This window comes from Gorilla gorilla, chromosome 20 (genome assembly GCF_029281585.2).
Source record: "Gorilla gorilla gorilla isolate KB3781 chromosome 20, NHGRI_mGorGor1-v2.1_pri, whole genome shotgun sequence".
NCBI lineage: Eukaryota > Metazoa > Chordata > Mammalia > Primates > Hominidae > Gorilla > Gorilla gorilla.
This window is the reverse complement of record NC_073244.2, coordinates 9,584,258-9,611,510: the sequence shown is the minus strand read 5'-3', so window position 1 is coordinate 9,611,510 and position 27,253 is coordinate 9,584,258. Positions and strand designations below refer to the sequence as shown.

The following is a 27,253-nucleotide window of genomic DNA, read 5'->3' as shown; positions in this document are numbered from 1 at the left end:
ATGCCTGCATGTGTATGTGTGTGCATGCGCCCGTGTGTGTGTGTGCATATGTGCTTGTGCTTGGCAGTGCTTGTTTGGGACATACGTGAAAGAATCTTTACCAAACACACGAGCTTGAGATTTTAAAGCTTGCAAATCACCCAGCTGAGATGGTGGGCTCAATTCCTGGAAAGATAATTAGACCCTAGAGCTCTATCTTTGCAAAACACACACCCTGATCTTCTTTTGTTTTTAATACTCTGAAAGGAAGCTCTGGACCGCGGAGAGACACAGAGTCTGCAATTGCAGCCTCTGGAGAGGTGTGAGAAGGCTCAGGACACCGTTATCAGGACCCCTGACCCAGCTGGGGATGGGGGGCCGGTCCCTGCTCAGGACCCCTCCCGCCCCAGATCACCCTTTCCCTGTCTCAGACTCTTTCCCCCAGCAGCTCTCCACTGCGTCTCATGCTGGGAGAGACCCTGGCCTTCTTTGCAGAGTGCTCGCATAGAAGTTTGAGTTTCTTTTGGAGACAAAGTCTCGCTCTGTTGCTCAGGCTAGGGTGCAGTGGTGCAATCACAGCTCGCTACAGCCTCCACCTCCTGGGTTCAAGTGATCCTCCCCTCAGCCTTCCAAGTAGCTGAGACAGGTACGAACCACCATGCCCAGCTAACTTTTTTAATTTTCAATAGAGATGGGGTCTCACTATGTCGCCCAGGTCCGGTCTCGAACTCCTGGGCCCAAGCGATCCTCCTACCTCAGCCTCCTGAGTAGCTGGGATTACAGGTGCACACCACCATGCCTGGCTGTTTAAAAAAATTTTTTTTTTGTAGATACAGGGTCTCACTATGTTGCCCAGGCTGGTCTCGAACTCCTAAGCTCAAGGAATTCTTCTGCCTCAGCCTCCCATAGTGCCAGGATGACAAGCTGAGTCCCTGCGCCAGGCCCGTGTGGGTTATTTAATCCTTATACCTGCCTTGTGGCTACCATCTCTGTGTGGCAGATAAAATCCCAGAGGTTCAGAAAGGGTCAGTACTTTGAGGAACTCAGAGTCAGTTTTAGTGACCCAAGCAGAAATCAAACCAAGATGTGTTGAAGCCCACGTGGCTAATTACTACAGTATACGCCAAAAGTGCACAAAGATAGCCTATTGGCCGGGCGCGGTGGCTCATGCCTGTAGTCCCAGCACCTCGGGAGGCTGAAGCCGGTAGATCGCTTGAGCCCAGGAGTTCGAGACCAGCCTGGGCAACATGGGTGAAACCCTGTCTCTAAAAAAAATTTAAAAATTAGCTGGGCATGGTGGTACGCACCTATAGTCCTGGCCACTTTGAAGGCTGAGGTGGGAGGATCGTTTGAGCCCAGAAGTCCAAGGCTGCAGTGAGCTATGATCACACTACTGCACCCCAGCCTGGGCGACAGGGCGAGACCCTTTGTCCACAAAAAAACAAAACCCCCCAAAACCCAACAACAACACACACACACACACACACACACACAAACCTACCTATAGTCCCCCATAATCCCTCCACCCTGAAATGATTTAGTGGTAGCATCTTGGTGTGTATCCTTCCAGAGTCTTCTCTATTCCACAGGCAGTCTCTCTCTCTAAGTTAGTATGTGTGCACAGGGATGCGTATTTATTCTATTGCTTAAGTAATATATTTATGAGGTTCAAGACTGCTAAATTCCAGGCCGGGCGTGGTAGCTCACGCCTGTAATCCCAGCACTTTGGGAGGCTGAGGTGGGAGGATCGCCTGAGGTCAGGAGTTCAACACCAGCCTGGCCAACATGGTGAAACCCCCGTCTCTACTAAAAATACAAAAATTAGCCAGGCGTGGTGGCAGACGCCTGTAGTCCCAGCTACTTGGGAGGCTGAGGCAGGAGAATGGCGTGAACCTGGGAGGCGGAGGCTGCAGTGAGCTGAGATCGCGCCACTGCACTCCAGCCTGGGCAACAGAGCGAGACTCCGTCTTTAAAAAAAAAAAAAAAAAAAGATTCCTAAGTTCCAGAGAGCATGCATACAGTAAAATGTATGCCTCTCCCACGTCCTATTTTTCTTCCCTAAAACCAGACAATGTCTCTGAGTTCCTGTGTGCCAAGCCGGTGGCCTGCAGGTGAGGGGGCAGTGCCCACTGTGCCCCAGTATTTTCAGGGGCATTTTTCAGTCTGCAGAATGTTTATTCTTGGCATTGTCAGGGCGTGTTGGTTTCGTGGCCCACCTGCCACGTCTTGTCTGTGGCCGGCTTCATTTCAGGATTTCAAGCAGCACACCCAGGATTCTGCCTAAGGACTTGGCTGTCGCTTCCCCAGATGCAATCAGATATTTTGGGCCCAGTAGTACCGGATGCGTAGGCCTGTGACTCACGGTGGCTTCCCCCGGGTGGAGCCCCTGTGTCTATTAGCAGTTTCCTAAGACGGAAGTGTACGTGACTATCCTTCGGGCAGCAGGTGCCCTTGCTTGGTTTCTGACGTTGAATTCTGAAGTCAGAATTTTCTGTATACAGCAGCCCCCAAAAGGAACGTGTGATGCATGGAGCATGCTTTCCTAAGAAACTCCTTGAATTCCAGAAGAAGGAAGAAACCTTATGTCTAGCAGTCTGAGCCTGTGGGTTTGTTACGTGGGCTTCATAAAGGGACACTTGAATTAGCTACACGTGGTGGTGTGCACCTGTAGTCCCAGCTACTTGGGAGGCTGAGGCGGGAGAATCGCTTGAACCCAGGAGGTGGAGGTTGCAGTGAGCTGAGATCACGCCACTGCACTCCAGCCTGGGTGACAGAGTGAGACCCTGTCTCGAAAAAAAAAAAAAAAATTGAGACGTCTATAGTAAGAAGATAGGCTGGGCGCGGTGGTGCGCTCCTGCCATCCCAGCACTTTGGGAGGCCAAAGCAGGTAGATACTTGAGGTCAGGAGTTCGAGACCAGCTTGGCCAACAGAGTGAAACCCCGTCTCTACTAAAAATACAAAAATTAGCCGGGTGTGGTGGCGCCCGCCTGTAGTCCCAGGTACTTAGGAGGCTGAGGCCGGAGAATCGCTTGAACCCAGGAGGCAGAGGTTGCAGTGAGCTGAGATCGTGCCACTGCACTCCAGCCTGGGCAACAGAGCAAGACTCCATCTCAAAAAATAAAAATAAGAAAAATAAAGGGACACTGGAACCTCTATGGCACCAGGGAATGGAGGGTTGGGGACAGCGAGCCTGTGTTACCACCGAGTTCCCTCGCACTACGCCGGGGGCCTGCAGGGGAGGGGACAGTGGCCAGTATGCAAACCCCCGCCCAGGCTGCCTCTCACCCCTTGCCGCAGACCTACCGGGAACATCTGGGAGGGCAGAAGCACAGAAAGAAGGAGGCGGCCCAGAAGACAGGCGTGCAGCCCAACGGGAGCCCGCGCGGGGTGCAGGCGCAGCTGCATTGCGACCTGTGCGCCGTGTCCTGCACCGGGGCAGACGCCTACGCGGCCCACATCCGGGGATCCAAGCACCAGAAGGTACGGCCCCGCCCGGCCCGGGCTCTGCCACCCCTGGGGAGGAGGCCCCCAGGTCAGCACTTGGGACCCACAGAGGTACCTGGGGAGATCAGAGGGAGCCGGCAGAAGCCTCCCCAAGTGGAGCGTGCCCAAGGGCCGGCCGCCCAGGCCCATGAGTCCTCATCTTCAAGGATCCAAACTCCTTTCCAGTTATTTTATTTTAGTTTTCATTTTATTATTTTTTTTAATGGAGACAAAGTCTAGTCCTGTTCCCCAGGCTGGGATGCAGGGGCACAATCTCGGCTCACTGCAACCGCTGCCTCCTGGGTTCAAGCAATTCTCATGCCTCAGCCTCCCGAGTAGCTGGGATCACAGGCATCCGCCACCGCACCCGGCTAATTTTTGTGTTTTCAGTAGAGACGGGGTTTCACCATGTTGGCCAGGCTGGTCTCGAACTCCTGACCTCAAGTGATCTGCCCGCCTCAGCCTCCCAAAGTGCCGGGATTACAGGCGTGAGCCACCATGCCGGGACTCCTTTCCACTTATAAAAAGGGTTCCTGCTCATTGCACAAAAACATGAAGTGGCCGAGACACTCACACCCGGACTTCCAAGAAAGCTTGGCATTCGGGCGTGGTGACAGACAGGGCTTGCCCTGTGATGAGACCCAACGCTGTGTTCCCTTTGAGGTCTTGCTCTTCGCACTCCCTGCTGTAGTATCACTGTTCTCCTGAGGCCTTAGAAAGGCCTGGGTCAGGCCGGGCGCGGTGCCTCACGCCTGTAATCCCGGCACTTTGGGAGGCCGAGGCGAGTGGATCGCGTGAGGTTGGGAGCCTGAGACCAGCCTGGCCAACATGGTGAAACCCCGTCTCTACTAAAAAATACAAAAATTAGCCAGGCATGGCGGGTGCGTGCCTGTAATCTCAGCTACTCAGGAGGCTGAGGCAGGAGAATTGCTTGAACCCGGTAGGTGGAGGTTGCAGTGAGCTGAGATCTCACCACCGCACTCCAGCCTGGGCGACAGAGCAAGGCTCTGTCGCCAAAAGAAAAAAAAAAAGAGGCCTGGGTTTCGTCATGTTCGGCTGGGAGGGGACAGCTGGCTTGTGCTGTAGCCCGGGCTGTCAGGCTGAGCCACCCTGGGAGGCCTGGCTGAGGACCTGGCTTCTCTCCCCCAGCTGCCTGGAGGCTCATCCAGGGCCTCATTCCCTGGCTCGGCTCAGGACAGCTTGCTGAGGGCCCGTGTGAACCCACAGGGGAAAGAGGAATGAGCAGGGAGGCATGGAGGAGGGAAGGAGCGGGGCAGAGAAACGGGGGAAGGAGACTCACCGGCCTGGGGACCGGAGAGCTAGGGGCTGGTGGGGCAGAGCTGCAGGTGTCACCCCCACAGGCTGGGGCTCGGTCTGGGGGTCAGGCAGGCCCTGCTGCCCGTCGTGGGGTTGGGGAGTACAGGGCAGGTCTTCGGGAGCGCGTGTCAGAGACAGACCTACCAAGTGTGTCTGAGATGGTCCCCAGCACACACGCAGCGGCCCTGTGCACACGGAACCTTTGCCAGAAGCGCCTTGTACCTAGAGGTGCTGAGAATGGGGCACGGCCAGAATACGGACGTGACCATGTGCACACGTGCGTGCAGAACGTGGGTGTCCGTCCAGGGACACGTGCACACCCACCATCCATCCACACACGCTGAGTCCCGGGCAGTCAGGGGGCACTAGGCTGGGGCTTGGGAGGCTGAGAAATGGCCCCACCTGGCAGCCCACATGGTGGAGGAGGAGGAAGAGCGTCCGTGTGAGCCGGTGAGCCACGTGCTCACACACTAGAAGAGTGTCACCGTGCTAGAGAAGTCACAAGCACGTGTGCAAGGCAGGAGGCCACCTGGGAAGGGCCTTCTGGTGTGTGTGTTATCCAGAGAGCAGGAGAAGAGAAGAGAAGGGGGGTCCCTGGGACCAGCCAGCCCACACTCGCGCTGCACGCCCGTGGAGGCCCTTCCTGCCTCTTGAAAAAGGCCATCAGGCTGGGAGCGGCCCTCACGTGGGAGCCCGGCTCTGTCTGTTGCAGGTCTTCAAGCTGCACACCAAACTGGGGAAGCCCATTCCCACCCTCGAGCCTGCACCGGCCACAGAGAGCCCCCCCGGGGCGGAGGCCAAGCCCACGTCCCCCACTGGCCCCAGCGTGTGTGCCTCGAGCAGGCCAGCGCTGGCCAAGAGACCCGTGGCCTCGAAGGCCTTATGCGAGGGTACGTGTGTCTGCATGCGTGTTCGTGTACCCACCAGAGCCCTGGCCACCTAGTGAAAGTTTCGTGAGAAAATCTACCATCCAGTCGATTTTCGTCATGTCTTCCCGGGGGGTGGTGAGGGGCTGGCTGGTGCCGTCTCTCCCTTATTCCTAGAGCAAGGTGGCCTCCCACTGGCCCACACCGCCCTGAACCTTGGAGACCCTTTGAGACCATTTCCAGAGAGTGCTGGCAGAACCAATAAAATGGTAATGCCATTTCTTCCTGTAGAGTTTTTTTGTTTTGGTTTGGTTTGAGATGGAGCCTCGCTGTGTCCTCCAGGCTGGAGTGCAGTGGTGCGATCTCAGCTCACTGCAACCTCTGCCTCCTGGGTTCAAGCGATTCTCCTGCCTCAGCCTCCTGAGTAGCTGGGACTATAGGCATGCACCACCACGCCCGGCTAATTTTTGTATTTTTCGTAGAGACAGGGTTTCACCATGTTGGCCAGGCTGGTCTCGAACTCCTGACCTCAAGTGATCCACCAGCCTCGGCATTCCAAAGTGCTGGGATCACAGGCGTGAGCCACTGCGCCCGGCCTCTTCTGGTAGAATCTGGCCTGGTGCCGGGTGCTGGGGTTCTCTGGAAGCCCTCACCCTGCACCTACAGGGTTCCCTGGGCTGCCACCTCCACTGTGCTCCCCTGCACGCCCTGGTGCTCACAGTGAACAAATTGGGCTCAGAATCAGAGTTATGTGGGTACCAGGAAATGAAGGTGGAATCCTCACGCCCCTCTGCCTGTGACCCTACCTTCCCTGCGTGCAAAGCCCCAGCTGTCAGAGCTGACCTGCGTTAACTAGGATTACATGCCAGGCGTCTGCTCACTGCTTTGTGTGCATTGCTTCACTTTATCTCCACGACAACTCTTTTTTCGTGGTTTGTTTTGTTTTGTTTTGTTTTGTTTTTGAGACAGAGTCTCACTGTGTCACCCGGGCTGGAGTGCAGAGGTGCAATCATAGCTCACTGCAGCCTCCACCTCCTGGGCTCAAGCGATCCTCCCAGCTCAGCCTCCTGAGTAACTGGGACTACAGGTGTGCGCCACCACGTCCCACTACTTTTTGTATTTTTTTTGTAGAGGTGGGGTTCTGCTGTGTTGCTCAGGCTGGTCGGAAACTCCTAGGCTCAAGCGATCCTCCCACGTCGGCCTCCCACAGCACTGGGTTTACAGGCATGAGCCGCTGTGCCCGGCCCACAAGTCATTTAAGTCAGTGTCACCAGTCCCAATGTGTAGATGGAAAAGCCGTAAACGGTGGAGGTGGAATTGGAACCCGGGTCTGTCTAAGAGTCTCTGCCCTGGACCACCGTGCTGTGCGTGGGCAGGGGTCGAGGGAGCCACATTCTATTTTTAGCCTCAGCAGCCTTGATTCTTGAATAGCAGCATGATTTTGAAGATCAAACCATCAAATCATTCTTATAACAAAGATATTTGTCTCCCCCGAGGCTCCATCATTTCACCTAACGGGGGTAGGTTAAGTGCGAGCCTTGGTCCGCCTGATACTTCATGGTCTATTAACTGTGGATTTTGTGCTGTCGGTGGGTTCCTCAAGCGAGGGCCTAAAACCAGGGCTTCTCCCCGGATGGATTGAAATTGGCCTCGGTTCCTTGGCTGGGTCACACGCAGGCATGAAAGGGAGAGCGAGGTTGCTGTCCGCGGCCATTCCCCCTGACATCACAGGAGGGAGGGGGATGGCACAGCCTGGGGTCTGGGTGGCTCTCCACCCCATGCCGCCTGGCGGGTCTGCAGCCGCAGTGCTTTCTCCTGGAACAGGGTATAAGTGACATGGTTTTTCCCCTCAGGGCCTCCTGAGCCACAGGCAGCAGGCTGCAGACCCCAGTGGGGGAAACCAGCCCAAACTAAATTAGAGGGTCCCGGAGCACCTACCCAAGGAGGCTCAGAGGAAGCTCCCGCGGGCTGCTCTGATGCGCAGCCGGTGGGCCTGGAATATGTGGAGGAGGTAAGTTGAGGCTGTCAAGTCCTGGTGCCCCGGTCAGAGAAGGACCTTCCCATGGATCAGGCTTTGAGACCTCACCCGGCTTCTCCCAGTGAGATTTACAGACCCATCCCCGTTCCTGAGCTGCACAGGCCAGACCTCCATGGACCAAAACCCCGTGCAGACCCGCTTGGCACTTTGGGTGCCAGATTTTGGTATCAGCAGGAAATGAATATGGCCCCAAGAGGGCCAGAGACAGGCCGAGGCATTCCCAACAGGGGACCCTGCGGAGCCGTCTGTCTGGAAGGTGGAAGGGATCTGGGCAGTAGAAAGCTCCCCGGGAGGTTGGCGGCCCTTCCGTCCAGCCCCTTTCCTGGGCCTGGGGGACCCTGGGACCTGCCAAGGTCAGGCTGGTGAGCAGTGGAGCCGAGCTCCTGGGCCAGGTCTGCCAGCTCCCAGGCCAGCGGCAGTTCAGACCCCGGTTGGCCTTGCGCGTGCCAAAGAGGCAGGGCTGGGTTTCCTCTGCCTTGCCTGTAGGACTGGGATTCTTTTAAGAGACAGGGTCTTGCTGTGTCACCGAGGCTGGAGTGCAGTGGTGCCATCATGGCTTACTGCAACCTCAAACTTCTGGGCTCAATCAATCCTCCCACCTCAGTCTCCCGAGTAGCTGGGACTACAGGCATGAGCCACCACTCCCAGCTAATTTTTTTATTTTTTATTTTATTTTTTGTAGAGATGGGGGTCTCGCTATGTTGACCAGGCTGGTCTTGAACTCTTGGGCTCAAGCAATCCTCCAGCCTCCCATGGTGGCGCGTGCCTGTGGTCCCAGCTACTCGGGAGGCTGAGGTGGGGGGATCGCTTGAGCCCAGGAGTTTGAGGCTGCAGTGAGCCAAGACCGAGCCACTGTACTCCACTCCAGCCTGGGTGACACAGCAAGACCCTGTCTCTAAAAAGACATACATAAATAAAATGACCAGCAAGGAGGAAGGCTCCGCCGCGACCTGGCAGCGGTAGCATCTCACATCCCAACCCGCCTCGTGCCTGGTGCGCGTGCGGCTGTTCTGTGTCTCAGGTGTTCAGCGAGGAAGGGCGAGTGCTTCGCTTCCACTGCAAGCTGTGCGAGTGCAGTTTCAACGACCTTAACGCGAAGGACCTGCACGTGAGGGGGCGGCGGCACCGGCTGCAGTACCGGGTGCGTCCAGCAGAGGGAGCCCCGACACCCGTCCGGGCTGTGCTCGGGCCCGGCGGGCGCTGGGAGGCCTCTGGTCGGGCCTCTTCCGCGCGTGTGATCCGACGAACTTAAGAGGGAGGGGTGATTTTCTGTGTTTTCAACGTCTTGGTCCACGTCTCAAAAGTGTATCTTCGGCCGGGCGCGGTGGCTCACATCTGTCATCCCAGCACTTTGGGAGGCCAAGGTGGGTGGATCATTTGAGGTCAGGAGTTCGAGACCAGCCTGGCCAACATAGTGAAATCTTTACTAAAAATACAAAAATTAGCCAGGTGTGGTGGTGTGCACCTGTAATCCCAGCTACTCGGGAGGCTGAGGCAGGAGAATCGCTTGAACCCGGGAGGCGGAGGTTGCAGTGAGCCGAGGTCACACCATTGCACTCCAGCCTGGGAGACAAGAGCAAGACTCTGTCTCAAAAAAAAAAAAAAAAAGGCTTTGGGAGATTTTTCAGCCCAACAGTTCTTGTCTCTGGGCCTCTCCCTGCACCCCAAGATCCTCCTGGCATCCCTGTCTAAGGCAAGGTCCCTACTCTCAGAGCCTTGCCTGTCCTTTCCAGAAGAAAGTGAACCCGGACCTTCCCATTTCCACGGAGCCCAGCAGCCGGGCTCGGAAGGTCCGGGAGGAGCGCATGAGGAAGCAGCGGCACCTGGCGGAGGAGCGGCTGGAGCAGCTGCGGCGCTGGCACGCGGAGAGGAGGTGCCCGGCTGCGGGTCTTGGCAAGGGGGCCTGGTGAGGGAGGGCAGGTCCAGCGTGGAACCTAGACGCCCACTGCTGCAGATTACGGAGCTCCTCCGTGTGAGCTCTCAAGCAGTGGGGGGAGACGGGTGCCCGGGGAGTGGGCACGTCCTGGTGTGGGAGCGTGAGAGGGTTCCAGAGCAGATGGGCAAGGGCACAGTGGCGTGCAGACCTGACACGTGGGCTCCAGGGCCTCCGTAGATGCAGGGACACTGCCTGCCAACTCGCTGGACCACACGGCTGCAGAGGTGCCTTGTGACCTGTGTCCCCCCTGACCCCTGGTGTCGCCTGTGTCCCCTGACCTCTAGTGTCCCTGTGTACCCTGATCCCTCATGTCCTCTGTGACCCCTTACCCCTGGTGTCCCCTGTGTCCCCCTGACTCCCAGTGTCCCCTGGGTCCCCCTGACCCCTGGTGTCCTCTGTGACCCCTTACCCCCAGTGTCCCCTGTGTCCCCTTGACCCCTGGCATCCTCTATGTCCCCTGACCTTTGTGTCCCCTGTGTCCCTGACCTCTGGTGTCCCCTGACCCCTAGTGTCCCTGTGTACCCTGACCCCTGGTGTCCTCTGTGTCCCCTGACCTTTGTGTCCCCTGTGTCCCCGACCTCTGGTGTGCCTTGTGACCCTGACCCCTAGAGTCCCCTGTGTTCTCCTGACCCCTGGTGTCCCTCTGATCCCTGGTGTGCCCTGTGACCCCCTGACCCCAATGCCTCTGCGCTCCCTGACCCCCGGTGTCCCCTGTGTCCCCTGACCCCTGGTGTCCCTCTGTCCCCTGGTGTTCCTGTGTCTCCTGACCCCTGATGACCCTGTGTCCCCTTACCCTTGGTATCCCCTGAGTCCCCTTGACCCCTGGAGTCCCCTGTGTCCCCCTGATCCCCTAGTGTCCCCTCATTCCCAGTGTCCCCTGTGTCCCCCTGACCCCCGGTGTCCCTGTGTCCCTGAGCCCTGGAGTCCCCTGTGTCCATCTTAGAGCATTTTCCGATGTAACATCTGACTCTGGTGTGTCCAGCAGCAGCAGGTCTGCATTGGGAAGGGGACCGGGACCTCCTGAAAGCCGTGGCTGCCCGGGCTGGGCCTCATTTGCCTAAGGGGTGTCTTTGGCTGCCCCCACACCAGCCTTCCCAGCCTCAGTCTTCTGTGCATACAGCAGGCACCCATGCAGTGCAGTGGAGCCCCAGCAAGAGCTTTGGCCCTGCCTTCCTTGTTGGGAGCATGAGGCCCCAGTGTTTCTGACTTGCCCCCAGCTTAGGGCCACTGCTGACCTGACCATGCTCTGTCCCGTCTCGGTCCCGCAGGCGGCTGGAGGAGGAGCCACCCCAGGACGTGCCGCCCCACGCACCGCCCGACTGGGCCCAGCCTCTGCTCATGGGCAGGCCGGAGTCACCCGCCAGCGCCCCACTCCAGGTAGGTACAGCTTCCTCTGTGTGCAAACGCGGGCGACCTCACACTCCCCGGAGCAGCGGACACCTCCTCAGGAGGACCCGGCCTCCCCCCAACTCCCACATAGTACTCAGGGGATGGGGCTCCACAGTCCAGGCCTCCTCACTCCACAGATGGGAGCCCCAGCACCCCAGCCCCTACCACTGGCCACAGAGATCCCTTCTGCTTCCTGGAGCCCTGGGTGGTCGCCTCCCTTGGGGAGCCTCATGCCTCTGCGGCTACTACTGTCTCTTCTCAGAAGCACCTGTCCCCGCAGCCCGAGCCCCCAGGTTCGATGGGAACTTTTTTTTTTTTTTTTTTTTTTTTGAGACAGAGTCTCACTCTGTCGCCCAGGCTGGAGTGTAGCGGTGCAATCTTGGCCTCACTGCAACCTCTGCCTCCCGGGTTTAAGCGATTCTCATGCCTCAGCCTCCTGAGTAGCCAGGACTATGGGCGCCCGCCACCACGCCGGGCTCTCTTGTGTTTTTAGTAGAGGCAGGGTTTCACCATGTTGGCCAGGCTGGCCTGGAACTCCTGACCTCAGGTGATCCGCCTGCCTCAGCCTCCCTAAGTGCTGGGATTACAGGCGTGAGCCACCGCGCCCGGCCTCGATGGGAACCTCAGATATGCACCTTGCTGTGAGAAAGGGGTTCCCAGGCTGACTCAAAAGCCTCTGGTCTGGAAATTTAAGAATATGGCCAAAGGTGGCAGAGTTTCCCCCCATTCCTTCACTCAGACCCGAGCTTCCTGCAGCCATCAGGGGCAGCCCGAGGTACCTCCCTGTTCCCCACCCCGGGGCTCTCTGTGTGCGCTGGGTTCTCACCTGGCCACGCTGCTGCCTCGTAACCCGGCTGGCCACGGCCACCTACCCCCACCTGCCTGCCTGCCCAGCACTCCCCAAGGGACCCCACAGACCACCCTTGACACGTGCGGCCTCTCCCCACAGCCCGGGCGGCGGCCGGCGTCCAGCGACGACCGGCACATCATGTGCAAGCACGCCACCATCTACCCCACGGAGCAGGAGCTCCTGGCCGTGCAGAGGGCCGTGTCCCACGCAGAGCGGGCCCTCAAGCTGGTGTCCGACACGCTGGCCGAGGAGGACCGGGGCCGCCGAGAGGAAGAGGGTGACAAGCGCAGGTCATTGGAGATCCCCTTCCCCAGGGCCCGGCTCTCAGCCAGGACAGAGGTCAGCTCCTCGGGACGAGACCCTGCGGGAACCCCTAGCTCTGATGGGCCTGGAGCCGTCGGTGGCCCGCGGCAGCTTTCCAGCCCCAGGAGCAGGAAGTTCCCCAGGTCTCAGAGCTGGAGCTTCTTGGCACTGAACGAGGCTGGTTTGCAGCAGGTGATCCGTGCTGTTCTAATACCTTAGCATTCCCTTTTGCTATTGAAGGCGCATCTAAAAATAGTTCACAAGGGACTGACAGTCTCTGTAAACCTCAGTTTCCTCATTGGCAAAAGGAAAAGCTGAGCGTGATTCTGACGGACTTCTCCGCCTTGGGGAGTAATTGAGTAATCAGAGTAGTTCATGTCACTGAGCGCCCGTGTGAATCAGCTCCCAACCCCTGTGATTCTTAGGAAGTGAGAAAGTCCCCACGTCGTCTTAAGTAATTGCCATGGAGATAACTCATCTGAGCGGGAGTTACCTTTTTTCAAAGTCCTTTCCTGCTCTGGCAGCTGCTGTTTGTTGTTGTTGTTTTTTTGTTTGTTTTGTTTTTTAAGAAACAGATCTCACTCTGTTACCCAGGCTGGAGGGCAATGGCGCGATCAGAGCTCACTGACCGTCAGACCCCCGGGCTCAAGCTGTCCTCCCGCCTCAGCCTCCCGAGTAGCTGGGACGGCAGGCGCCCACCACCACACCCAGCTAATTGTTAACTTTTTGTAGCAATGAGGGGTCTCGCTATGTTAGCCAGGCTGGTCTTGAACTCCCGGGCTCAAGCGATCCTCCCACCTCGGCCTCCCAAAGTGCCGGGATTACGGGTTCACTTTCCTCTTTGAATGCTTCTCTATTGTGGTAAAATCCACATCACACAACACTGAGCATTTTAACCTAAGTGCACAGTTCAGGGGCATGAAGCACGTTCACACGTGCAAACTACACCCCTGTCCATCTCCAGAGCTGTCTCATCTTCCCAAACGGAAGCTCTGTCCCAATTAAGCAAACTCCTCTTTTTGTTTCGTGCACCCACGCGTGCCCGCCCTATCTCTGTGGATTGGCCTGCGCTGGACAGTTCATAGAAATGGGGTCGCACACCGTGTGGCCTTTGGTGTCTGGCTGATCCACTCAGCCTGAGGGCTTCCTTTTGCTGGAGCACAGAGTACTGGCTCCATATAGGAAATGTGAGCCTTGCACCTGTGGGTTGCAAAGTGTCCCAATACAAGGAGCGCCCAGGAAGCTGCCCTCTCCTTTTTTTTTTTTTTTTTTGAGACTGAGTCTTGCTCTGTTGCCCAGGCTGGAGTGCAGTGGTGCGATCTCGGCTCACAGCAACCTCTGCCTCCCAGGTTCAAGTGATTCTCCTGCCTCAGCCTTCCAAGTACTGGAACTACAGGAATGTACCACCACACCCAGCTAATTATTATTATTATTATTATTATTATTATTATTATTATTATTATTATTTTGAGATGGAGTCTTGCTCTGTCTCCCAGGCTGGAGTTCAGTGACACAATCTCGGCTCACTGCAACCTCCATCTCCTGGGTTCAAGCGATTCTCCTGCCTCAGCCTCCCAAGTAGCTGAGATTACAGGCACCCGCCACCATGCCTGGCTAATTCTTATATTTTTATTAGAGATGGGTTTTCGCCATGTTGGTCAGGCTGGTCGCAAACTCCTGACCTCAAGTGATCTGCCTGCCTTGGCCTCCCAAAGTGCTGCGATTACAGGCGTGAGCCACCACGCCCAGCCTAGGTTTGTGAATTTTCTTAACCCCCGTGAAGCAAGGGCAGAAAGCAGCCTTGCTTTCTGTCCTCTCTGGAACCCATGTGGAGCCGAAACAACAGGGTGACAGAGTCCGTGAACGCTGGAGCCACCAGACCTCGCGGGGCGGGCCTGGGGCTTAGCGTTTGCTCACAAGGAAGGAAAGTGTGGGTTTGGCCACTCGTCCCGGCTACTCCGAGGCATGCCCGGTGGCAGCACCTCCGAGATCGATCTCACGGTGTCTCATTTCATCCCGCAAGCACCTCCGACAGAGCGGCCTGGCCCCATTTCATGGATGAGGATGCCGAGGCACAAAGAGGCTCTGTAACTTGCAGGGTCCCCGTAGCCCAGGAGGGAGGCAGCTGGGGTACCCCGCGTCTCTCCGCTGATGGCGCACGTCTGTGGCTTTGTCCCCACAGCAGCATTGCCCCCCAGACTCGGGTCCTGAAAGGCGTCATGCGAGTAGGCATCCTGGCGAAAGGCCTCCTCCTGCGTGGGGACAGGAACGTGCGCCTCGCTCTGCTCTGCTCCGAGAAGCCCACGCACAGCCTGCTGCGGAGGATCGCCCAGCAGCTGCCCCAGCAGCTCCAGGTAAGGTCAGGGCCCCGCTCATCGCTGCTTCTGGCGTCTGGCTGCCAGCCCTCTCCCCGCAGCCCCTTGAGCTCCTAGATGGCAGGGGACCTTTGTTACTACACAACTTTAAGGTACAAGAAGCATTAAGCCAGGCGCAGTGGCTCACGTCCGTAATCCCAGCACTTAGGGAGGCTGAGGCAGGTGGATTGCTTGAGGTCAGGAGTTTGAAACCAGGCTGGCCAACATGGTGAAACACCGTCTCTACTAAAAATACAGAAATTAGCCAGGCCTGCTGACGTGTGCCTGTAATTCCAGCTATGTGGGAGGCTGAAGTGGGAGAATCACTTGAATCCCAGAGGCAGAGGTTGCACTGAGCTGAGACTGCGCTGCTGCCCTCCAGCCTGGGCGACAGAGCGAGACTGGGTCTCAAAAAAAAAAAAAAAAGAAAAGAAGATACAAGAAGAAGCATCGCTGTTAGAAACCAACCAGTTTGTTAGCCAGGCATGGTGGCTCACGCCTGAAATCCCAGCACTTTGGGAGGCTGAGACGGGCAGATCACGAGGTCAGCAGAGCGAGACCATCCTGGCTAACACGGTGAAACCCCGTCTCTACTAAAAATACAAAAAAAAAATTAGCCAGGCGTGGTGGCGGGCGCCTGTAGTCTCAGCTACTCGGGAGGCTGAGGCAGGAGAATGGCATGAACCCAGGAGGCAGAGGTTGCAGTGAGCCGAGATCGCACCACTGCACTCCAGCCTGGGCGACAGAGTGAGACTCTGTCTAAAAAAAAAAAAAAAAAAAAAAAAAAAATTAGCTGAGCATGGCGGCATGTACCTGTGGTCCCAGCTACTCAGGGAGCTGAGGCAGGAGAATCTCTTGAGCCCAAGAGTTCGAGGCTTCAGTGAGCTGTGATTCACTACTGCACTCCAGCCCGGGCAATAGAGCAAAACTCAGTCTCAAAAGAAATTCAAAAAGAGTAAATGATGATGAAAGCTGCACAGAAAACATTCGCAGCGATGACAACTAGGAAGCCGTAAGAAAAGCAAAAACCCAATTTCAATTTTAGGGCTGTGAAATGTCAACTGAATTTTTTTCCTCTAGAGAATTTTCATATACTCTTCTCATACTGAAGAATTTAAATTGATCATCTTAGGTTTAAAAAGAAAAATCGGGCCTGGCGTGGTGGCTCATGCCTGTAATCCCAACACTTTGGGAGGCCAAGGCAGGTGGATCACCTGAGGTCCGGAGTTCGAGACCAGCCTGGCCATCATAGTAAAACCCCATCTGTACTAAAAATACAAAAATTAGCCGGGCATGGTGGTGGGCGCCTGTAATCCCAGCTACTCAGGAGGCTGAGGGAGGGCAACCATTTGAGCCCTGGAGGCAGAGGTTGCAGTGAGCAGAGATAGTGCCACTGCACTCTAGCCTGGGCCACAGAGTAAGACTCTGTCTTAAAAAAAAAAAAAAGAAAGAAAGAAAAATGAAAAATCAGTCCCCAGAGTCGTTCCTTCTTCCTGAGCATCTGTCACCATCCCTGGGAAAACTCAGCCTTACTCCTTTGACTTTTCCAGTGGGCAGTGGATGCCCAGTGGATGGGCAGTGCCTGGTCAGGGAGACAGTGTTCCCCATAGAATGACCAGCACCTGCAGAGGCCAAAAAGCAGGAGGCCCAGAGCAAGGAGGGGTGGGCACGAGGGAATGAGGGGGCACCTAGATCAAGCCAGGCCTGAAGGCCGTACCAGGAGGTAGGATTGCATTCTTAGGGAAGTGGGGAGGCTGAAGGGTTTTGAGCAGGGGAGTGACATGCTCTGACTTCAATGATTGCATCTCACATTTCCTGCACACCTACAACATGACAGTGGCCACAACATGACAGATACAGCCCCTGCTTTCTGGAAAACTTGCAGCCCGGTGGCAAAGACAATAACTGAGCCCCATGAGAATGGCTAAGGCTGTGGGGAAGCTGACAACATCCACCCAAGTAATGTCAACGGAGCCCCCTGGGGGCTGCCTTGCAGCAGGGAGGCCCTGAGAAGGGAAGGGATGGAGGATGGGGAGAGAGGTGCGTTTCAGGTGGGAGGCCGGGCTCAGGTGTGAGCACAGGCCGCATGGAGGGTGATGACCATGGATAGGAAGACCAGACTGTGACACAGACCTCTTGAGCTATGTCCTTCTCACAGGAGACAGTGGCATCTCATTATGGTTTTAATTTACTCCTCCCTGACTATGGGGTAATGTGTGTCACTGTGTAAAAAGGGCCATTTGTGTTTCTTTTTCTGCCAGGTGTCTGTTATTTCACTCACCAATTTTTTTTATTGGATTGCTGGTCTTCTTGTTATTGAATTACAGGTATTCCTTACATATGGAGGCTCCTTGCATCACAGGATCTGTTGTCTGTACATATCTCTACATGTGTGCACTCCTGGAGGGCTGCGGCTGTGTCTTGGTCACTTGGAGGTTCCAGACACAGGGCACAGGGCCCGGCACCCAGGCAGCAAGTGTGGGAGGCCTGACAGGATTAACTTACACACACCATCCACATCCTGGCTGATTTACACATGAATCTGGGCTGCAGTAAGGTGGCCTTGTGTTGTATTTACCCCTCCCAGATGGTGACCGAGGATGAGTATGAGGTCTCCTCCGACCCTGAAGCCAACATTGTCATCTCCTCCTGTGAGGAACCCAGGATGCAGGTCACCATATCTGTCACCTCACCTCTGATGCGGGAGGACCCCTCCACAGACCCAGGTGCGGCCCAGCCCTTCCTTCCAACCACTGTCCCCCGCACGCTTCCCCAGGGCGCTCCCCACACCCAGGCCTGGGGCAGCATCCGCCTCTGGCCTGAGCAGGAAATGCCACAGCAGCCACGCTCCAGCACTGCTGTCCCCCTGAGGATTCCATGGGTCACACAAGAGCTGGGTCTCCGGGCAGCAGAGGTGGCGAGTCGGTGACAGCATCAGATGGGCTCAGAGCCTGGCTGCAGGGGCCCTGCTCGGGCAAGCGACACCGTGTCACCTCCCTTGCCCTTACCCAGGGCTGGCACCTGCTTCTCAGGCCCTGGTGACACCAGCCCTGGCGGCAAAGGACAGGTCTGAGCCATTTCCCCTGGGTCACGGCAGAAGATCAGTTTGACTCTGTCCATCAGTCACCACAGTCCCAGTGCCACTGATTAGGAATGTATGGGATCGGGGGTCTTAAAGCCAGACCTGCCAGGCCTGGGAGGGTGGGTGAGGGGCTGGGCCAGGCTAGGGGCAGCAAGGGTCTTGGCCAGCAGCCACAGCGGAGACAGGCATCAGTAACACACTGCACGTCTGTGCTCCCGAAGTCTCAGCCAGCTGTGGAATCTTCCAGAACAGTCTCTAGGGCAGTTTTCCAAACTCCTATCATCTTTTACCCCCTTCGTAATCTTTTTTGGTCATAACTGAGGGCCATGACCTACTGATGTTTCTCTTTCAATCGATTTGGTATTTTTTGTTTGTTTGTTTTTTGAGACAGAGTCTCGCTCTGTTGCCCAGGCTGGAGTGCAATGGCGCGATCTCAGCTCACTGCAACTTCCGCCGCCTGGGTTCAAGCGATTCTCCTGCCTCAGCCTCCGAGTAGCTGGGACTACAGATGTGCGCCACTATACCCAGTTAATTTTTTTGTATTTTTAGTAGAGACAGGGTTTTACCAGGTTGGCCAGGTTGGTCTCGAACTCCTGACCTCAGGTGATCCACCCACCTCGGCCTCCCAAAGTGCTGGGATTACAGGCATGAGCCACTGTGCCTGGCCCAATTTGTTTTTTAAAGCTTAAGTGTTTGGTTTTTTTTTTTTTAAGAAGAGCCTTGAATCATTAAATGGAAAGTCACGATCGGTCCTCACAAATAGTCATCTAAAAACTAAGTACAGTGTGGGGAAGAGAGTGGCTTTTGGCGCTAGCTGAAGGCTCTGACACAAATGCGGAGGAGGCTGGGGAGTGGCGCGGTGGTGGGGACGGGTTAAGGGTTGGCGGCCACTAGACAGTGGCTCTTTCCTGGCTCGGGTGGGTGATGAAGTGAGCGGAAATCCTTCTGTGAGGACAGATCAGTGACAGAAGAGCCCCGTGAGCCGCCCCCCAGGAAACTGCACTTCCTGTTGGCCTTTTCCTGCCCCCGCTTCCTCTCCCCAGGCCCAGCGTGGTGGGGAGGTGAGCTTCTAAAACTCCCTTTTTAGGTCGGGCACAGCGGCCCACCTCTCTAATCCCAGCACTTTTGGAGGTCCAAGTGGGAGGATTGCTTGAGCCCAGAAATTCGAGACCAGCCTGGGCAAGGTAGTGAGACCCCATTTATAAAAAAAACAAAAAAATTTGGCCAGGCACGGTGGCTCACGCCTGTAATCCTAGCACTTTGGGAGGCCAAGGCCGGCGGATCACCTGAGGTGAGGGGTTCGAGATCAGCCTGGCCAACACGGTGAAACGCTGTCTCTACTAAAAATATAAAAATTAGCTGGGCGTGGTGGCGCGTGCCGGTAATCCCAGCTACTCAAGAGGTTGAGGCAGGAAAATCACTTGAACCCGAGAGGCGGAGGTTGCAGTGAGCCAAGATTGCGCCACTGCATTCCAGCCTGGGCGACAGAGTGAGACTCCATCTCAACACAAACAAACAAATAAATAAATAAATATTAGCTGGGTGTGGTGGTGCACGCCTGCAGTCCCAGCTACTCAGGAGGCTGAGGCAGGAGGATCACTTGAGCCCAGGAGTTCGAGGTTGCAGTGAGCTCCAGTCACACCACTGCACTCCAGCCTGGGCCACAGAGCGAGACCCTGTCTCTAAATACGTAAAAAATAAAATCCCCGCCGGGCACGGTGGCTCACGCCTGTAATCCCAGCACTTTGGGAGGCTGAGGTGGGAGGATCACCTGAGGTCAAGAGTTCAAGACCAGCCTGGCCAACATGGTGAAACCCCGTCTCTACTAAAAATACAAAAATTAGCCAGATGTGGTGGCGGGCACCTGTAATCCCAGCACCTGTAATCCCAGCTACTTGGAAGGCTGAGGCAGGAGAATCACTTGAACCCCGGAGACAGAGGTTGCAGTGAGCCAAGATCATGCCACTGCACTCCAGCCTGGGTGACACAGTGAAACTGTGTCTCAAAAAAAAAAAAGGGTTGAGGGGCCCAAACTGAGCCCCTCACCCTGTCGGCAGCAGAGCGGGACGAGGCACCTTCCCCACATACCTCAAGGTTTTTCTTCTAGAAGGTGTGGAGGAGCCTCAGGCTGATGCAGGTGATGTCCTGAGCCCCAAGAAGTGCCTCGAGTCCCTGGCCGCCCTCCGTCATGCCAGGTGGTTTCAGGTCAGGGGGGCAGGGGTGGAGCAGGGGGAGAGGGGTGACTTTGAGGAACGTAGCTCAGAGGCACCAGGTCAACCCGGTGTGGCCGCCTCAGCCCCGTGGGCTCCCAGCGCAGACCGGGACGCCTGCCATCAGCTTCCTGGCCGAGCGCTGACTTGACAACCAACGCTGGCTCCTGGCTGATGGGGTCGGGAAATGTGGAAGGAGTGGGTGCTGCCCTGGGGGTGGGGACGCTGCCGTCTCGTGGCCACTCAACAGCCTGGTGGCACCGGGCTCATGTGGGAGTGGACTCTGTTTCCACCCGCCACCTTCAAGGCCCGCCAGGCTCCCTATTATCCTCCCTGGGGTTCATGCTCACGACAGAGCCCGGCGTCATGCCGTGTGGCCACGTGAGCCCCTGAAAGCTAACCGTGTGCTTCTCCCCCAAAGGCTCGAGCCAGCGGCCTGCAGCCATGCGTGATCGTCATCAGGGTCCTGAGGGACCTCTGCCGGCGTGTGCCCACCTGGGGGGCCCTGCCAGCCTGGGTAAGGCAGTGCCTGGCGGCCCGGCCCTCCACTGGGACCCCCAAGGGCCTCCATGGCCCTGACAGGCCCAGGCTGAGAGACAGACCCTTTCCCTCGAAGGAGCCGGCGGGAGACCTAGTACTCAGGAGAGGCCGTGGGAGTCCCTGAGGTCCCCTTGCAGGGGAGACGGCCCTCTCCACAGCCTCATTTGACTGCCATTATTCAAAACCCAGAACCTCACATGCAAATGTGGGACTGGCCAGGGAAATGTGAGGTGTCTGCTCGACTTCGTGGCACCAGGGCAGAGGGGCCCAGGCAGAGGGGCGGAAGCCAGACTCCCTATCCTGGCTGCACACCGGCCTCTGGGTGATCCAGCCCAGACGCACCTGCTCTGGAGGGGAGACCCCCTGTGGCTCGAACACCACCCCCCAGCCCATCCTGGTAGAAAGGGGAGGGAAGAGAAGAAACAGAATCCCCTCACCACAAGGTTCACATAGCAGGCCCCACGCCCATGCTCCCCACGGAGACCCCGGGAACCCACCCAGTCCCCACACCTTCTCCACCAGCCACAGGCCAGCCATTCACACCCAGCCTCCCCCCCGCCCTGCGGGCGTCCCCCATCTCATGCTGGAGTGGCGTCCCCCATCCCGCGCTGGAGTGGTGTCTTGCCCGTGGTCCCTCCCACTGGGCCTGTGTGCCTCATCCACACCCACCCACTGCCCAGTGTCCAGAATGCAGCATGGTACAGAGGCGTTTGTTTGTTTTGTTCTGTTTTGTTTGGTAGAGATTAAGTCTCTTTTTTACTTTTTTTTTTAATCATTTTTTTGAGACGGAGTCTCACTCTTGTTGCCCAGGCTGGAGTGCAGTGGCGAAATCTTAGCTCACTGCAACTTCTGCCTCCTGGGCTCAAGCGATTCTCCTGCCTCAGCCTCCCGAGTAGCTGGGATTACAGGCACGCACCACCACGCCCGGCTAATTTTTGTATTTTTAGTAGAGATGGGGTTTCGCCATGTTGGCCAGGATGGTCTCGAACTCCTGACCTCCAGTGATCTGCCCACCTCAGCCTCCCAAAGTGCTGGGATTACAGGCGTGAGCCACCGCGCCGGACCTTTCACACCCATTGTTTAGGGGAAACGTCCTCTCCACTCCTGGGAGGAGGTCACAGTAGCCTCCGTGCTAGGTGACCAGCGTGCGGCTGTCGTGACGTGGAGAAAGCCTGTGTTCCCTGAGACCTGTTTTCCTGCCGTGACTGTAGAGGCACCCACACAGTGCTGTGGGAGGCCAGCATTGCCCCTGTCCCCTCGTGCCCTTGGGAAGTGGCCACAGGGGGGACGTGGTGGGATAGGGTGGCTCCTTCCCCTCAGCTGAGGCGGGCCGCACGTGGTGGACAGTGCACCTGACACTGGCATGTGATGTCACTGTGGACCAGCCGGGGAAACTGAGGCTCAGAGGGGTGAAGAAACCAGCCAGTATGGGAGGCTGAGGCAGGAGAATCGCTTGAACCCGGGAAGCAGAGGTTGCAGTGAGCTGAGATCGTGCCACTGCACTCCAGCCTGGGCAATAGAGCGAGACTCCGTTCTCGGAAAAGAAAGAAACCAGCCCGTGGCTGTGCCAGGAGGTGGCAGAGCCCTGCCACGGGCTGCCCTCCTCGGCGGAAGTTCAGTGGGTGGTGGGAGTTAGAGAAGGAGCTGAGGGGGGCCTCCTGTCCCAGGGACCCCAGGACCTCCCGGGCGGGCAGGGGCTGCCGCGCGCCCAAAACACAGCAACTGCTCTTCTGTCCCCACCAGGCCATGGAGCTGCTGGTGGAGAAGGCTGTGAGCAGTGCAGCTGGGCCCCTGGGCCCCGGGGATGCAGTCAGGCGAGTCCTGGAGTGCGTGGCCACAGGGACGCTCCTGACAGGTCAGTCGCTGGGCCGGAGAGCCCAGGAAGTGAGCGGCAAATCGCAGAGACCAGGGCCCGTGGCCATGGCACAGAGAGCTGGGGTCACAGACACAGAGGAAGTGTCCAGCCCAGGCAGGAGAGCGGCCCACAACACACACATGCTCCCAGCAGGAAGGCAGACAGGGCCGCGGTCATGGAGGACACCACCCTGCACGCAGGGCGCAGACACGCAGGTCCCCGAAGGGAGGGCTCAGCCCCCACCCAGGAGACGACAGTTATGTTCTCTGGTGGCCACGCCCACCGGCGGCGGCACAGAGCCACCCCGGCACAAATCCACCCCGGTGCCTGTCCTCCAAAGATTATCCAGAGGGAACAGCCAGGAGCTCAGATGACAGAGGGCGCAGAGCTGCCCAGCACAATGCGTTCTACACCAGCAGAGGGAAGAGAACGCGCCAGGACACACATGTGAGAGGGTGGCGGCCAGATACGGAAATGGGTGTTTTCGAGTCATTTTTAGTGACATAGGAGGATAGCAAGTAAAAAGGGAGCGTGAAGCTTTCGGCCCATTGCCTGAGCCATCATGTAAAGCACACACGTAGGCATGCACACGCACAGGCACACACATGGACATACTTGCACACATGGGCACACATGCACGCACACGCACACACATGGACATACTTTCACACACGGGCACACATGCACGCACACGCATGGGCACACATATGGACATGAGCACACATACAGGCACACATGGATGTACTTGCACACACGGGCACACATGCATGCACACGCACGGGTACACACAGACATGAGTGCATGCACAGACACAGACATGCATGCACACGGGCATATCCACATACATGAGTGCACACGGGCACACACATGCACACACACACATGCACACACACAGGCACATGCATGCACACGCACGGGCACACACATGGACATGAGTGCACATACAGGCACACATGTACATGCTTGCACACAGGCACACATGCATACACACGCATGGGCGCACGCTGACATGAGTGCACACGGGCAAACACATGGACATGCATGCACAGACAGGCACACATGCACGCACACACACAGGCACACCGTGCATGCATGGACACAGACATGGGTGCATGCACAAGCACACACAGACATGGGTGCACACACGGGCACACATGCACACAAGGCACACATGCACACACACCAATGAGCACACACGTGCACACATGGACACACGTGCACATGGGCACGCATGTACACACACATGTCAGCATACATGTGTATATGCATGGGTGCACACAGGCACGCACACACACACAAAGCCCAGGAGATGCTGGCAGCCCAACAGGCTTTGAGGGGCCAGGAGGACTCCCCCATGAGCCCGGGTGAGACCCTGAACCTGCTGAGAGAGGCCTGAGGGTCAGAGGTGCCGCGGCTGCAAGAATAGCCCCATGCACGGGCCCCTGAGGCCCCACGGTGTCGAGGGACGGCCCTGTCACCGTCTTTCATGAGGGCATTCTCGCCTTCTTTGCTGTTCCCACTCCCCCTCACAAAGACGGGCCCGGGCTCCAGGATCCCTGCGAGAGAGACCAGACAGATGCCCTCGAGCCCATGACCCTCCAAGAGCGGGAAGACGTGACCGCCAGCGCCCAGGTAGGAGGGTCAAGTCACGGCAGGGGTGACACCCAGGCCCCAGCTCCGGCTTGCAGCTGTGCAGTGTTCCCCGAAATGGCCCGGGTTCCCCCTTCTCTCCCTCCCACTGAGATGTACAGGAACAGGAGGGCGGCCCGTGGGTGGCAGGACCATGCACAGGGACAGGGCCAGCCTGGCATGGTGGCGTGGGGCCAGCAGCTCAGAGCCAAAGCCACCACCGTAACGACGCCCAGACCTCAGGTCTCATTGGCAGGGACCGTCCTCCCCCACACCACTGACCATGGTCCTAGAAGCTCAGCCGTGGCCAACAGCTCGGCCTGCCCAGCCCTCACCTGTGGTTACCTTGTTTGCAAATTTGTTCATAAGAAAAATCTCCTAGCAGCACCAAAACCAAACCGCATCGGGTCTGACGTTTCTGAATTTTGCCTTGAATGGGATCAGTGGAATGGCTTGCAGTGCAGGATGTGGGGTCCCTCCAGTGTGGCAGAAAGAGCTGGTGGTCAGTGGAGTGGGGGGCCTCCTGGGACAGTCCTTGTGGTCAGCCGGCAGTACGCGAAAATTCCTCAAGCCCTGCAGTGACCCAAGCTCCGTAGTCGTAAGAAGCGGTGTCGGCCGGGCCGGGTGGCTCACGCCTGTAATCCCAGCACTTTGGGAGGCCGAGGCGGGCGGATCACAAGGTCAGGAGTTTGAGACCAGCCTGGCCAACATGGTGAAACTCCATCTCTACTAAAAATACAAAATTAGCTGGGCGTGGTGGCACACGCCTGTAATCCCAGCTACTTGGGAGGCTGAGGCAGGAGAATCACTTGAACCCAGGAGGCGGAGGTTGCAATGAGCTGAGATCGCGCCACTGCACTCCAGCCTGGGTGACAGAGCGAGACTCTGTCTCAGAAAAGAAAGCGGCGGGGGGCGGGGGGCTATCTCGAGGGACACAGGATAGGCCTGGCCCATCTGCTGGTGGCCACAGACACCAGCCCCTCTGTGTCCCCAGCACTCGGGGAGCAGTGTGGGCGGGGGTCCTGACAGGCTGTGTGTGCCCCGCAGCACGCCCTGCGAATGCTGGCCTTCCGGCAGACCCACAAGGTCCTGGGCATGGATCTCCTGCCGCCCAGACACCGGCTGGGGGCCCGCTTCCGGAAGAGGCAGCGGGGACCTGGCGAGGCAGAGGAGGGCGCAGGGGAGAAGAAGCGGGGCCGGCGGGGCGGAGAGGGGCTCGTGTGAGCCGCCTGCCTCCCCCACCTGTGGGCCTTCGCATCCCTGCACTCCTGGATGTGTGCGTGCCGACCAATGGCTGCTTCATCCCCGACGTTGGCCAATGGTCATTTCCTTTTGAGTAACGCTCTGTAGGTTTCCTTTAAAACACCTGCGCTTCAGGCCGGGCACTGTGGCTCATGCCTTTAATCCCAGCACTTTGGGAGGCTGAGTTGCTTGAGCCTGAGAGTTCAAGGCCAGCCCAGACAACAGAGTGAGACCCCCATCTCTCCAAAATATTTTTAAAAATCAGCTTGGCGTGGTTGGTGGCCAGGCGTGGTGATTCACGCCTGTAATCCCAGCACTTTGAGAGGCCGAGGTGGGCAGATTGCCTGAGGTCAGGAGTTCGAGACCGGCCTGGTCAACATGGTGAAACCCTGTCTCTAGTAAAAAACACAACAATTAGCCTGGCGTGGTGGTGTGCACCTGTAGTCCCAGCTACTTGGGAGGCTGAGTCTGGAGCCTTGAGGCCAGGAGGGCAGTGAGCTGTGATTGCACCATGACACTCCAGCCTGGGCAACAGAAGAAGACTTTGTCACTTAAAAGAAATGTTTTTTAACATTTGTGCTTAAATTGTTAGAGAAATGACACCATCCAGCCCTGGGAGTGGCACCCCTTCCTCGAGGGCCCCATCCCCCACAGCCAGGGGGGCCAGCAGTACAGCAAGCAGATTCTAAACTCGGGGGCATCTTGCTGGCTCTAAACTCACCTCGTGGTACAGGAAGGGGTTTTAAAATACTTCCTCTGGGCTGGGCATGGTGGCTCACACCTATAATCCCAGCACTTTGGGAGGCCAAGCTTGGTGGATCGCTTGAGCCCAGGGGTTTGAGATCAGTCTGGGCAATATGGTGACACCCCATCTCTATAAAAAATTAGCCAGTTGTGGTGGCCCAAGCCTGTAGTCCCAGCCACTCGGGAGGCTGAGGCCGTAGGATCCCTTGAGCCCAGGAGGTCGAGGCTGCAGCGAGCCGAGATTGCGCTACTGAACTCCAGCCTGGGTTACAGAGCGAGACCCTGTCTCAAAGAAACAAATAAACAAAACTTTCTTTGGATGCGGCTGCGGCATGGATTTGAAATCACGTGGGCAAGCCCTGTTCTGGGGCCCCACCACGTGTGCAGGACAAGCCCAGGGGAGCTCCCAGCTGGCATCCCCATGCCCCCAGCCCAGCCTGCTCCAAACAGACCCCCCCACCCACCTCCGCAGCCAGGATGTCAGCAGGGCCTGAGCCAGGCTCGTCCCCTGTGGGGAGGGCCACAGGGCCAGGTGGACACGCCGACGGGCGATGAGGATTCCGGCTGGGCCTCCCCCGGGAACAGCTGTGCTGGACAGTCAGACCCGGAGCCCAGGGGCACCCCCACCCCCCCCCCCGCCCCGAGCCCTGTACCACTGAGTGCCTTTCGCAGAGAAAACCCACTCTGCCATGTGTCACTGAGGCCTGGATTTTAGCTTTCATCCTTCCTTCCTCCCTCTCTCCCTGATGTAGGCCTTGGCTGGCCCTGAGGCAGGGGGTCCCCAAATCCCCCCTTGTGGTAGCAGGGCCGGGACCCGTGCCTGGGGGACCCAGGGAGGGGCCGCCGTCCTGTGGATGCTGGCCATGGTGGGCAGGCGCCTCCTGGCACTGATGGATGTGGGGGCACCCCCTTCTGAGCCCCCACCCCAACCTGTTCAAACCTTCCGCTTGGTCAGTTTTTTTTTCTTCGGCCAGCTGCCCAATGGCATTGAATGAGAAAAGTCCACCTTTGGGCAGATGTGATCTCCAGCCAGTGGCTCAGTTTTGTTTCTCTGTGTTTGAAGGACAGCCTGCGTGTGGCTCTGTCTGAATGTCTTTGTAGAGCTACCTGGAAATTGGGAGGCGGGGGGAATAAAGGAAATCATTTGTCTTTTGTGTGAGCCGTGCCGTCCTTCCTGCGGGGTGCAGGTGACCCCAAATGCTGGGCTCTTCACCTCCTTCTCAGGGTCCCGGGTGGGGGTCTCCCAGAAACCCTGCAGCCCAAATGTGGACGGGGAGGGGCCCAAGGGGCTGGCACTGCCCAGTGGCTGCTCCCCAAGGTGTGGGCATCCTCAGGCTGTCCCCTCACAAGGGTCCCCTGGGAACACAGACACACCGGCTGAGAATCATTCGTCTCAACGCCTCCCATAACCCAGCTCTCTGCCTCGGTCCTTGAG

At 57.5% G+C, this 27,253-nt stretch overlaps 1 protein-coding gene across 6 annotated transcripts in view; it reads left to right on the top strand.

The window, feature by feature from the left end:
• The window catches only part of ZFR2 (zinc finger RNA binding protein 2), a 63,826-nt gene extending 36,860 nt beyond the window's left edge, over positions 1-26,966 (top strand). Inside the window, exons 6-19 of one of the 6 annotated variants that reach the window (XM_019016324.4) lie at positions 3,278-3,460; positions 5,493-5,670; positions 7,500-7,657; positions 8,706-8,825; positions 9,418-9,557; positions 10,889-10,997; positions 11,959-12,149; positions 14,345-14,516; positions 17,104-17,242; positions 19,709-19,803; positions 20,230-20,325; positions 22,092-22,203; positions 23,738-23,835; positions 24,880-26,966. In XM_019016324.4, coding sequence (XP_018871869.3) covers positions 3,278-3,460; positions 5,493-5,670; positions 7,500-7,657; positions 8,706-8,825; positions 9,418-9,557; positions 10,889-10,997; positions 11,959-12,149; positions 14,345-14,516; positions 17,104-17,242; positions 19,709-19,803; positions 20,230-20,325; positions 22,092-22,203; positions 23,738-23,835; positions 24,880-25,056 — 1,968 coding nt within the window. In that variant the 3' untranslated portion in view covers positions 25,057-26,966. Of the gene's footprint in view, positions 1-3,277; positions 3,461-5,492; positions 5,671-7,499; positions 7,658-8,705; positions 8,826-9,417; positions 9,558-10,888; positions 10,998-11,958; positions 12,150-14,344; positions 14,517-17,103; positions 17,243-19,705; positions 19,804-20,229; positions 20,326-22,091; positions 22,204-23,737 lie in introns of those variants that run through there. The other 5 variants (XM_019016323.4, XM_019016321.3, XM_019016322.3 and 2 more) reach the window with 5 other exon arrangements.
• Positions 26,967-27,253: the final 287 nt, after the last annotated feature.